Raw genomic sequence first — 12,924 nt, forward strand, 5'->3', positions numbered from 1 at the left:
TGCAAGGACCACTTCCCCCACTCCCACTTCTTTGGAACTATTGGATATTAGGTAACATAACTAGAAAACGAGAATCGGAATGAACCTAGACGTTGAAAACAAACTATTTACCGGCTTTTATCAATAAGATAATAAAATAAGACACTATTTGAGGATATGAGTATTGAATTTTATCCCGTTTTACACAAACTGAAAACTTTTTTGTTTGACGAGTTATCTTCGCGAAAATTGACATCGATTATTGTCCAAGGCAAAGATATCATAGTTGAAGAATATTTCCCGATCGGTCCACTATACCACATATCTGCCGTACAAATAGAAAGTCAAGTTCATACAAGAAACTTCTTTATAACTATGTGAAGACCATTCTAGGTGCGGTCATTAACATTTTTTTCATGTTCGAAAGTCAAATTAGGGACTGCAGAAAGCTGAAGGTAATACAATTCTATTAAAAGAGCACTCTCTGAGTGTGGAATATTTCATATTTTCGGTTACAACTAGTTACAAAAATCACTCTATTTGGAACTGTTATAGTATTTTTTTAATTGTTTAGCAACGACTTCTGTGTAGGTGTACATATCAGGTAAGACCGATATGGGGTCTAATATAAAGTGTAATGTAATAAAATATGAATAAGTATAGCTAAAAAATAATTAAAATAACTAGACATTATTTAATTCATCTTTGATAAGTATTGTACACAGTTAAATCTAAAATTCGGTTTGTCACATAATTTTATTAATTTATAATATATACAACAATGTACACATTTTTCATTTTCAAATAAAAATTGCCATTGCTTAATAAAACAGAAAACAAAAATAATATTCTATATGATCTGTATAGTTTTTTACATTTTTTATTCATTATAAAGTTTGTAAAAATTTACAATCATACTTATTAATATGTCTAACTTCTTAAATATAAAACTTTGGCTTAATTTTGTTTTACAAATATTCTCAAGAATTTGAAAATTAATTTTTTCTTCCACTGACCAAGAAAAGAAAATATCTTGGTGAGATATTTTCTGTTGGCTCTTTTTTATTTTTATGTTTTAAGAAAAACTTTGGAAAGGAAATACACTTTTTCTCTAAGAAAAAGTAGGCGAATTTAAAATTATCGTTTACTAGATATTTATATGTAAATAGAGATATTTATATGTAAATTCACTTCAACGCCTAATAGTACACGACTTTACGTTTATTCCATTCGAGAGCGATATCCATTAGGCTGGTGCCACGTATGAAATCCACCGCTACAATATTCGCATGTGCGCCCAATTCGTCGCGATAAAGTTCAGAAATACGCCAATTGACTTGATCGGCCATTTTTCGTAGCCCGCCATATTTATCGAGTATAACACCCCACGTGTCAGGTGTAAGTTCTGCCATATCAGCAATGGGTCGGCTTGATAGGCGACTGCAAGGAATGAATAATTATTGTTAAAACATCCTCAGAGGAATTATAATTCTAATAGATTAACACAGGTAATGATCGAAAGAAGAGTATAAATGGTAGATTTTTGACAAAATGGCAGTTTCCTAAAAAAGTAATTTTTGTGAAAAATTTTCACTTTAGAGTGGCTAAAAAAATCAAAATTATTTTCAAAAAATTGTATGCGTTCGATCAATACCTGACAAATATATGTATTAAAGAAAGTTATGTGAAAATTTTAAGTCAATCGTTGCAGCCGCTTCGAAAACATTTGCTAAGCGACTCTGTAAACATCTTTTCGAGAAAAACGCGTTTAAAGTTTTTTTAAGCAGATTACACTAAGTTAAAGAATTTTTACAAATCCACTCATATTTCCCAATCTAACAGCTAGATCAACTTACAATTTTCGGATAATAGCGTCAAATATGAATATTTCAATCTGATATATAAGCAAAACAGATTTTTTACTTTCAAAATCGGATATAACCCCTTAAGATTATGTTAAATTAAGTCCTAAATTTCTTCAATCCTAAACAAATATTATACGATCCACTTACGAAACATCAAAGTTGTTAATTGAACGTAAGTACTTCTCCAGCTTTGGCCATGTTTGCACATTGCCCCAACGTTGCTCCACCGAACGAAATAGTGTATTTGGAAATTCAGCCACTACTTGGCCCTTGTCATAAGCCAAAATGACGTTCTGTTGCCTTGACCAAATATCGTTTAATGTTGCGCGCCATGACGCTGAAGGATGCACGATAACATCGCCAAATTGCTGCTGTAAGAAACTGACCAGCAGCCGATGAACGCCAAGACCTTTTCCGAAACCTGCAGTTAAATATAGGTATGTTAAACAGTTACTAAGCCCTTAAATATGCGTATAATTAGAAACAAGCGTTTCGAAATTTACTTACCAACCGGAAACTCTTTCAAACCGAATATCACAATCTCATTTGTCTCCAAGACGAACTCTTTAACTTGCTCAATAATTTCCGCTAGAGGACGCTGTCGTGTAACGCCATGATTAATGTAGAAACGCTCGGGCGTATTGCGATAATAACCAACGCGTATATCCAAATAACGCACGCCGTGCAACAACTGGCCGCGTACGTCATCGTCCTGTGTCAGCGCATACTTTGTGACGATCGTTTCGCGTAGTAGTGGATCGAAATCGGGCCTGTACGAACCGGAGTCGTGTGTGCCAGGTATGAAGAGATCGCGCATACGCATACCACCCACCTGTGCGCTCATTTCGCGCATCCAACGTGGATAGGCGCGCAAACAGCTGGTGGCCAATATATCGCCGCTGGCATTCACATAACTCGCCCAAAAGCCATAACAGCCCGTTTTGGCGGTCACATTGCGTGAGTGCGCGTAATCAAAATATACACCCGTGGTGAACCATTGTGCGGCGGCGCTTGGTTGTAATGCAGCGACTATATCATCGCTGCCATTGTTTGAAATCCAATAAAGACGCGGCGGCATGGATGCTATGGGCGGCGCCGCGTTGTAACTGTCCACAAAGCCGCTACCTTCAAAAGTGTCGCTCGCATTCGAACGCGCAACGTAATTGTGTTTGTTTTCACGTTGGAGTAGATAGCGCGTCGGCGAGGAAGTGCTGCGTTCGGTAACGCCATCGTTTGGCACAAAGCCGCTACCTTCGGCGTTATCAAATGCGGCTAGCGGCGTGCCGGTCGTGCGTTCGACGCGTTCAAACTTATGTGGCGCCTGCATGGTAATCAATATGTGATCATCCTTGTGCGCAGGCGCGTTGGTCCAAGAGACCTCCACAAAACGATGGCGCGCACTTATTGTCAGCCAAAGCCGCAATTGTTTTGGTTGTGCGTCCGGACGCGTGGCGCTCAAATCGTGTATGTCATCGTAGTTGTAAGGCAGCGTGGAAACCGTGCTCAGGCTGAACAGCGCATAAACGTAAAGCGCAAAGAGCGCTTCACACACTTTTATTGCTGACATTTTCAAAACGTAACTGCTGCAGTACAGGGTGTAGCGCCTCTGTGTATGTTATACAAATATGTATATAACTATTGTACTGTTATTTGTGTTTATCACTTTCACTTACTGGTGACGCGACCACTTGAATTTAATTAATTGAAAACACTTTTCACGTTTTTTCAGTTTGTTTATCTTTTCACTTAATTTTTCAACTGCAATACTTGACGTCGTGTGTGAAACTTGCTTTATTTTACATGCTCGTTATTCACTTAAGTGACAACGCGGCCGCTTGCACTTTGTTCTCGTATAAATCGCTCTCAAACTGGCTGACTTGCGACTGGTAACGGACTGCGCGTGCAATTTCAACCGTTCACTTAGAGTGTTTGAATCGTTCTAGATTTGTTTACAATATCATTTACGCTTACTACTTAAGACAATAGTTGGAAAAATAATACAGTAGTATTGTAAAATAACTAAACACAGTTAAAATGATTACATAGGATTGAGGTAATGCCCCAAATTGAGAAATTCACTAATGAGGAGAGTCATTTATTTGGACATTTGACAGAATCATTTCCTCTTCCTCGATATGGTAAAAAAAAATGTACTGTTTCATTTAGATTTAGACATTCTTTCCTTGGTAACACCAAACGATGTAAAGCTGTTTCATTGTATCTTACCTCTGGTGATGTAAAATTGTAACAGCTTGTCATTATTTGGTCTTACAAACCAAACAGAGGCAAAACTTTTGTTGTGGTAAGATAACAAACTCTTCCAGTTTTTTGTTCTGACAGTGTCATTTCCTGCATAAATGGGTGGTTTATAGAAATAGTTTTCATATAAGACTGAAAAATCTACTACCATTTCTGTTTCAGAGATATGTAGTATACGGGTTTTCAATGATTCCAAACAATGATAATATTGGATCGCCCAAAATACCGGCTTAAAATATCCAGTAAAAACAGTGCTTGGTTTCTTCACAACTTCACAAACTCTCTTTTAAGATTTTGTGCTCTTTTCAACACTAAAGATTGGCCACAACGAGCCTGCGTCTCATTTTTATAACCTGAACAGAGTATATTAAGTTTGCAAGACCCAGAAGGAAAGGTGGCCCTTCATATATCTACATCCGTCTGTATGTATATACGCAAACTAGTCCCTCTAGTTTTTCGATAACGATCACGGGGAGAAATTCCCAACAAACTGATAATTTGTTGTATCCACCGGACAACCATGATATATCTGCCATACAGAAGTGATCGATCTAAACCCAGTCTTGTGTGGAAAGATTTTTTATTTGACGGGATATCTTGCCGAAATTTGGCACGGGTTATAATCCAAGGCAATAATCTGATCTCCGAACAAAATGTTCAGATCAGATCACTATATTACTTTTTTCTTTTTTTAGTAATATTTATCTACTCTAACTCTCTGCGGGGCTTCATTCATAAAAATATCTATATCATATCTTCACAATCATACACCATATAAGCAAATAACTCTGACACTGCGCCAAATTGAGTACACGACCTGATCGCGGAAGACCTTCACGCTTATACTGTTTACAAGCCCCAATTGGCTAGATGTCGCTGAAGCAAGCATCAACTTGACATGAGTAGTTATATTTACGCTGAGCTTCATAAATGTAATTGCAAGTGAGCATGTTGCTATAGCGGAGCATCAGACTCAGTATGTAAACAACACCTGCCTTGCATCGGAGCTATGTAGCGGTAGAAATACATATTTACATATATAGACATATTTAAAAGGTTAAGCGAGAACTAAATGGCAAGTCGGGAACTTTTTTCGATTTTATACCCAACGCATGAATGCAAGTAGGGTATTATAACATCGAAATTATTGGTGAATGCAGTCACATTTTTAAAGAAGGGTAAATGACTGAAGCTCTTGTTATAATATATATTATATCAAGTGAACACTTCCACAGAATAACGGAATCCGAATAAAGCTAGGCCTACTACTAATATTACTAGAAGCACTGTAACTGAAATCTTCTGAGCGTTTTTAACTCTTCCTTACTTTTTTTATCGCAATTACTTCAACAATCGATGCATGCGATTTGATATCGAAGAATTGTTCTCAACAATATCAATTAAATTAGTTTCACAGAATAATTAGCCATAAGTAATTACATACATATACTAATGATGAATTGCCATATATGGTGCTAAATGTAAATTGAGTAGATTCTTGTTATAAAATAGAATTTATCACAAAATCTTAATAAAAAGTTTGAAAACTAGTTTAATAAAAACCAAAAAACAGACATTTATCTACGAAGCTTCAGAGAAATAGTGTACCCAAAATATGTTAGGTGAAGAAGGTAATTACAAGGGGATAATTATAAAGAATAAAGGTGCTCATCTGATCGCAAGATAAATTCTAAGCTTTAAAGACCTTTTTCTTTTGAACCCATGTCTCCTTTTCTAAACCTACATTGCAAAATATTTTTAAAAACTAGGTGCCAGGTCACAAAAACATCGAGGGCAATGTAGGGGACAAGGTTGCCAAGAACGGTACGGAATATAGGGAATACAAACTGGTCAGTGTCTGGTGGCGACACACGCATAATGAGACTGGCGCATCGAGAAGACCGCAGGAAATGTTTAGAGCAGAGCCGCAGGAAATTAATGGAGCATCTCTGGTGCAGTTGTCCTGCTTTGGCAAGACTACGCTGCCATCATCTGGGGCCCACAATATGATACACTTGGGGAGGTATAGATAGTGTGGCCACAGAGTCTGTTAAAATTCGCGATTAACTTAACTTAAGTAAGATGTTAACGAGATTTTGCTACGAAGCAAAAAAAAAGTTTTCTAGGTACAAAAAATTCTAATTGGCGATATTTTTGTATGTACAACACATACGTTCAGATATACACCTACAATCAAACTATTGCTTAACATTTTTATCATTAGAACAATTTCACATCTTAAAGCACAGTGTTTTAGTCATTGTTCCGCCATTTCCGCTTTTGATTTAAATTTCATTTATGAAAAAAAAAATATACGCTTTCACACGCGTTGGCGCTCACTTTTTTACGCTCTTTCGATTTGTTTACAATGTTGATGTAATCACATTATAATTGTATTTAAATGCATAATGTTGCTTTTTTATTTATTTACTTATCGTTATTTGCACTTTTACTCTCAATAAACACTAATAACACCTGCACTAATGTTCTCTTCATAAGCAAATGTTTGACCACGTATATATTTACGCTACACGAGCTGTGCTCTTGCACGCTGCTGCAGATTTCAGTAATCAAACAATAAATTTATTCCACGACAAAAGGCCAACCCGTAACCAGCAACCCACCTAACTATCGTTCCTAAAGTACCACCTTTCACGTGCGGTCGTAAGCGCCGACTGAAGCTCACCATTGCAGGGAATCTTTGACTTGCCGCCGCACCTACAAGTGTACAATATTTTAGTTACGTGCGCTCTCATGCTTTTGTTGCTTATAAATAAGATTTACTATGTTTTATTCCCATTTTTGATTATGACTTTTTATCTCAATTTTACCGCAATGTGTATTTTTTATTAAGAGAGTAGTGCCGTAATTTGCATAATTTAATCTGTGTTCAAATTTAAACTCAAACCGACATACGCTCCACACAAAATTATTTAGCAAACCACTTGCACTTTTTGGTTTCAAGATCAGAGTGGATTTCTGTACAATAAAGAGAGTTGTAGTTGCTTTAAAGAAAGTTTGTATCGTTCATGCCTTGGAGGATATAGTGGGACATTTGTATAAGCTACCTGTTGTTTACGTGGCCTTAAACTCCCAAAACAAAAAAGAAATATGATCCTTCTACAGCATCAACAACAGCAGTTCAGCTTAGTCTGAAGGTATCCAGTTTAATAGCAAAGGAAAGGCATGTACTTTCAATACAAATAAGAAACCAATAATATTCGGTTTATTTAACAAAAACATGTATAACAATATTATAATAGTTGTATTCAAAGTACTGTGCATCTGAAGCTGTACCATTTTCCCATCTTTCTGCCAATTTTCGGACTCCAACCCAATACAAGTGCGCCTGCTTGGTGCCCAAGAATGAATTCAGCTCTTTTTATTGATATCCTGCCCTGATGTGAACCGTATTCCAGTGAGGACGTAGGGTCTCTTCTAGACTAGTCAGGTGAGCAAAAGCTTCCGAGCCGCTATTTTCCAAATAGTTTTTAACCAGTCCTGCAACAAGACGTCGAATATTGCCATCATGGAAAATTATTGCCTGGTTTTTATTCGCGAATTCCGGGCATTTTTCGACAAAAGCTCGCAGTAATTTGCTGAATTTTTATCGGCCAACTTCTCCATTAATTGTATCAGAAGAGGACGCTCTTCTGAACAAACCAAATACAAGGCATTATCTTATTATATACATATATTCGGCTTTGCCGCCGATATGATTTTTTGGGTTTAGGATTGTTGTAAGAGATAAATTTCCTTGTTTTGTATCCGATTGCTTTTAAAAGCTTTGATGGCTGATTGAGTAACTCTTCATCGAGTAATGACTCCAGTACCGTATGTTCAAATTTTTTTGACCGCCTAGGACCTTCAACATCTTCGAAACCAAAATTTCTCTCAGCTCAGCTAAACTTCTCTCAAAAGTCGATGATTTCCTGTTGAAATTTTCTTCATATTAAAATAATAAGGAAGAACTCCTTGCAAAAACACTTTCCAGGCACAAAATTCGACTTATTTGAGTGAAAAGAAATATATATAAAAGGACACACAACTCAACTTGTTTTCCAACGCGTTTTCGGAATATTAGAAAACTGGAAAAATAATCAAGTTATGTCATCTCTTGGACAGCCTGGATATAGTTATAGACCTAATAGTTATTCCATTAAGAAGTTTTTTCTAAAATCGTAATTCACTTGATAAATTAAGGAATTAGAAAGTTTGACGAAACTGAAGTTATATCGTAGATAACTTACTTCACCAAATATCATACTTTAGAAAACTGAACTGATTTTAGGAATTCTGAATAAACAGAAAAACAATATTTGGTTTTTTAATTTATTGTCTTTGAAGACCACAGAAGAGGATGATAAGAACTTTTAGGAATATGATGATAATAAATATATATAAAAAAACATTTTTTTAAATTACATTAGTACATTTATAGATACAATACTTAAAATGCTATAATTACATTTTATTAAAAAAATTGAAATATTCTTTTATTATATATATATATAAATATTTTTTTACGGTCACATTTTCTTAATTATAATAAAATATAAACTCATCTTTGCCAAAGTTAAAAAAAATTAATTTTGTTACATCCCTAATACCTTCCACACTTTTTACTTATCTAATGCAACCATGTGGCAGAATCAGCTGTTCGCTTTTTATTTCAAATTAAGGTAAACAAATAAATTGCAACAGCTCAGAGGTATAGAAGAAAATAAATTAATGGATAATGAATGCAGCTCTTGAATTAGTGCCTACTCTACATAAACCGCTGCACTCCAAAGTTTCCAACTACCTAAACAATCAACGTCGTTCTGGACAATACTGTGATTTAATAATTGAATTGGAATTGGATGTGGCTGGCGATGATGCAAATGCCGAATTCGGACACTTTTGTGTTGTTGGCGCACAAAGTCGCTTCATTGGCGGACCACAATTCATACAAAAATCATTGCAATTTTCCATACACAATCCATTAAAGGTGACCATCAATAATTTTAGTTGTACGCAGTGTTTGCATACCATGATGGACTTCTTCTACGAAGATATAGTTTCCATATCTAAGGAACATGAACCGCATTTCAAGCAATTGGCAAAGATATTAGCAGTGACAGAGTTAATGAATTTATTCGAATTGCCAGATGAATTGGTGCCTACAGTGAGTGGAAATAATCTGGCGGTCATAAGTCAAGAATGTGATGCCGTCAATGAGACTGAGATTCTGGTAAAGAAAGAGATGGGAGAAACAGACACAGAGAAAAAGCGTGATGTTAATTTAGGTAATAGAGATATCTTTAAAGATCAGCGCAACTTTTTCAATGTAAGTAGACCATGTCATTTATGACTGAATAATTAAATAGATTTATATTTCTATTTTTGAATTTAAAGCTTAAGAATCCGCGGGCCACTAGTTCCAGCAGTAAAATCAACTATTGCATCGGTTGTGATTTCAAATGCTATCGCGTGCAGGAAATGATCACACATATGAGCAGCTGTGAACCCTCTCATCTCACCTGCTCGCTGTGTGAAGTGGGATTTCTGGCATGGCGCGAGTATGAAGCGCATATTCAGCACCATCTGAGCAATTTGAAGAAACCGTTCTTTTGTCTAGAGTGCGGTGCTCGATTTGTCAATCGCGCAGCGCTAAGCATACATTTGCCCAAACACACAACCGAAACACCGCATCAATGCCAACACTGCGGAAAAGGTTTCAAGTGGAAGCAAGGCTTAAACAGCCATATGTTAATACACAATAAAGAGAAGCAAATGCTTTGTGATGTTTGCGGTTATAGTACAACACATATGAAAGCACTAAAATCACATAAACTACAACACACTGGCGAATACTTTAAATGCCCATATCCTGACTGTAATCACCATGCAAATCGCAAAGAAAATCTACGTATACACATGGAAACGCATAAACAAGAGCGTCCATTCGTATGCGAGGTTTGTGGTTGTAAATTTAGTCAAAGTAAGAATTTGAAACGACATGCGCTTAAGCATTCAACGAATGAAATACACAAATATAAATGTCAATTGTGTTCATTTAGTAGTCATCGTTCGGATAAAGTGAAGGAACATGTACAACGTGTGCATACTGAGAGGGAAGTGCAATTGGAATTGCCGGAGATAGTTGAGAATGCTTTTGAAAATAATGTCTGTGATGAATTCGATTTGCCACCGTTGACTGGCATCGATAAAGGCGAGATATTGAATGTGAAGAAAGAAAAAGTAAAGACGAAAGATTTGACAAAAAAAGCTCGCATGAAAAAGAAGGCCACTATTTTAACACAGAACAAACGACAAGTATCCATTGCGCCTAAACCAAATGCAGTTGTTGCGACAGTTAAAAATATAATAAGTAATAATATTAATAGTTGAATAAATTTTACGCATTAAATGCAATTTTGTGTTTGATTATAATGGTGGCAAGGACACTTACCTGGTAACTGCTCTGGTGTAAATATTGGTTGGAATTATGCTTTGAATTTGTTTATTACAATGTTTTTAACACACTATTCACTATCATTTTTTTATTTGGAAGTTTGGTGTAAGGAAAGAATATAGCATTTAAATTTTGCTCACTTTGCCAGGGATAATTTCTAATAATTATAACTATTTTACACTGATCACACATTTCCACATGCACTTGGAGTATTGGTATTGATAATGGCATAACTAATATAAGCTTATCCGCAAATATGCAGAAAATAGCTTTAAAGATTGGGCTTTGCCCACTTTGACATGGATGAAATACACTTTTGTAATAATTATACAAAGTTTTTACTCGACCACATACTTGCTCCCGCAGGCTAAAGGATATAGCTAATATAAGCACACTTGCACTCATAATATGGAATATAAATGGAATTTTGCTCATTTTGTAATTGATACGACTACATTTTTGTAATAATTATAGATTTTTTTCACTTAAACCACACATCTACATTTGGAGGACTAGCACTGACGAGAGGACTTTACTAATACAAACTCCGAATGATATTTTACAAAAAAGATGGTGTACAGATCGCTGCACTTCTTTCATGATTACTGATTGTGAGACTTTGATCACAGATTTTAACTTCCACTTCCACTGGGTAGCGGCACAGGCAAAAGGACCCTGCATAGGCATTTGCAAAATATATCATATTTATCACAAACTTTTGCTTTATGCTGAAGATAATTTATTATGCTTATGCGTCTGAGCCTAATGCTTAGACGGAATTGTTATTTTATTAATTTAAAATTGGATTAATCGGAAGTAATTAGATTTTCACCGGACTACGAGTTTTATACACAATAAGCATTTCCGCGCGCGTAGCTTGACAATTTTGCAGCAACTGGAATGACAGATGGGAGTTTATGAATTGACACAGGGTGATTGCAATGATTTTTTATCAATTAATAATTAAAATAAGCGTTGAAACATAAGTAACTTATCTACTTAATTATAACAATGATTATTATGATAAGTTATGTTAAATTCGGACTACTTAAGTTATTGATATTTGCATTATCAGTGAATTGCCACCCCAAATTTCGGTGCTTTCACAAGGACTAAACATTCCAATAAGAATTTTTATAACATAACACCTAAAACTTTGCTACATCCTGCACTTTTCTTTCTCTGACGTCACTGACCTGCCAAACATTTACCGTTTAACCAGCTCCGGTCAGTTATTCCGCCATTTTAAAGTTTCGTGTAAAAGAATTTCGTGGAAGTGCCGTAATTTAATAAATATAGTGTATTAAAGTCATGTTTTTGGTTCTTATTAGTTGTACATCAATACAACTACCTAAACTGAGTGTAATTAAATAAAGTGCAATGTGCGGGCCATGTAGTTAAGTATGTGATAGCTAAAAGAAAAATGTGCAAAAAGCCGGCAATTGCGTTGTGCGCATCAATATCTTTTTTTGTGTGTTTAGTGTGATACGCTGTATGAAATAGCGTTTTGTGTTGTGAATCATTAAGTGTTTCAAAAAAGAGAGTGTATACAAGTGTTTTGATAAGAAAATTCCAGAACAATATGTTGATGTGCAGGGGTACGGAGCAGCAGCAGTGGCGTACAAGGTAAACTTCTACAACTTGTTAGATTATTTGTTAACAAGACTGTCACTTATTGGTACAACAAAAATATAATTTATTCGATTAGAAGTAAACAAACCGGCGAATATGATAATAAAAACAAAGATACACAAAAACAAAAATCGGTCACGGCTTTTTATTGCGTGGCTGCATTTGGCATTGGATATTTTTCTGTGTGTGTGCATACAATCACGTTGGCCTGTTTAGCAAAACGTCTATACGTCCATTAGCGCGTGGGATTATGTTTAGAAAAATTCTATTTTATTGTTTTTGTTAACTTATTGCTTTTTTATAGTATTTTCTTATGCATATTTTTATTTATATGAGTGCTGCACTTACGCTAAGTGGCTCTTGATTTTCTCAGTAACGGTCAGAATATAAAAAGTTTATAAAAAATTAATTTTCTTTCGCCTGCGCTGGTTCCATTATATTTCATCAGAAATGTATCTGTTTACACAATTGTTTATAAAATGCTGTATATAAAATATGTATATGAGGGCAATAAGACTTAACAAGTACTCAAGTTGTGTTTTCTTAGATTATTTTTGCGTTGATTAAAGCTTCCAGCCTAGAACAGATACATACATATGTATGTATGTATATATTAATGTACAATTTATTCAAATCTGCCGTATCCATGGGAAGCGGAAATGATAAATTCTAACATCTCGATGCGAAGCGTAAATGCTGAACTCTGGCATTCTCATTTTTACGAATTTGTGA

At 35.5% G+C, this 12,924-nt stretch overlaps 2 protein-coding genes across 6 annotated transcripts; one reads left to right on the forward strand and one right to left on the reverse strand.

The window, feature by feature from the left end:
- Window positions 1-975: 975 nt before the first annotated feature.
- On the reverse strand, window positions 976-6,768 carry LOC108972243 (PI-PLC X domain-containing protein 1). 5 transcript variants are annotated; one of them, XM_018938776.1, is made up of 4 exons: window positions 6,728-6,768; window positions 2,352-3,814; window positions 1,992-2,265; window positions 976-1,419 (listed from the first exon to the last, which is right to left on the reverse strand). In XM_018938776.1, the coding sequence occupies exons 2-4, from the start codon at window positions 3,409-3,411 to the stop codon at window positions 1,179-1,181; spliced, it is 1,575 nt and encodes a 524-aa protein (XP_018794321.1). In that variant the 5' UTR covers window positions 3,412-3,814; window positions 6,728-6,768; the 3' UTR covers window positions 976-1,178. The 5 variants fall into 5 exon arrangements, with proteins under 5 accessions (XP_018794321.1, XP_018794324.1, XP_018794325.1 ...); XM_018938779.1 differs by having other exon boundaries at window positions 2,352-3,783; window positions 6,728-6,767; XM_018938780.1 differs by having other exon boundaries at window positions 2,352-3,629; window positions 6,728-6,759.
- A 2,024-nt stretch (window positions 6,769-8,792) lies between these two features.
- On the forward strand, window positions 8,793-10,633 carry LOC108972242 (zinc finger and BTB domain-containing protein 24). The gene is made up of 2 exons (XM_018938775.1): window positions 8,793-9,432; window positions 9,501-10,633. Exons 1-2 carry the CDS (start codon window positions 8,842-8,844, stop codon window positions 10,494-10,496), a joined length of 1,587 nt encoding a protein of 528 aa, XP_018794320.1. The 5' UTR covers window positions 8,793-8,841; the 3' UTR covers window positions 10,497-10,633.
- The last annotated feature ends 2,291 nt before the right edge of the window (window positions 10,634-12,924 follow it).

Source organism: Bactrocera latifrons, unplaced genomic scaffold (genome assembly GCF_001853355.1).
Source record: "Bactrocera latifrons isolate USDA-ARS-PBARC rearing strain unplaced genomic scaffold, ASM185335v1 scaffold_39, whole genome shotgun sequence".
NCBI lineage: Eukaryota > Metazoa > Arthropoda > Insecta > Diptera > Tephritidae > Bactrocera > Bactrocera latifrons.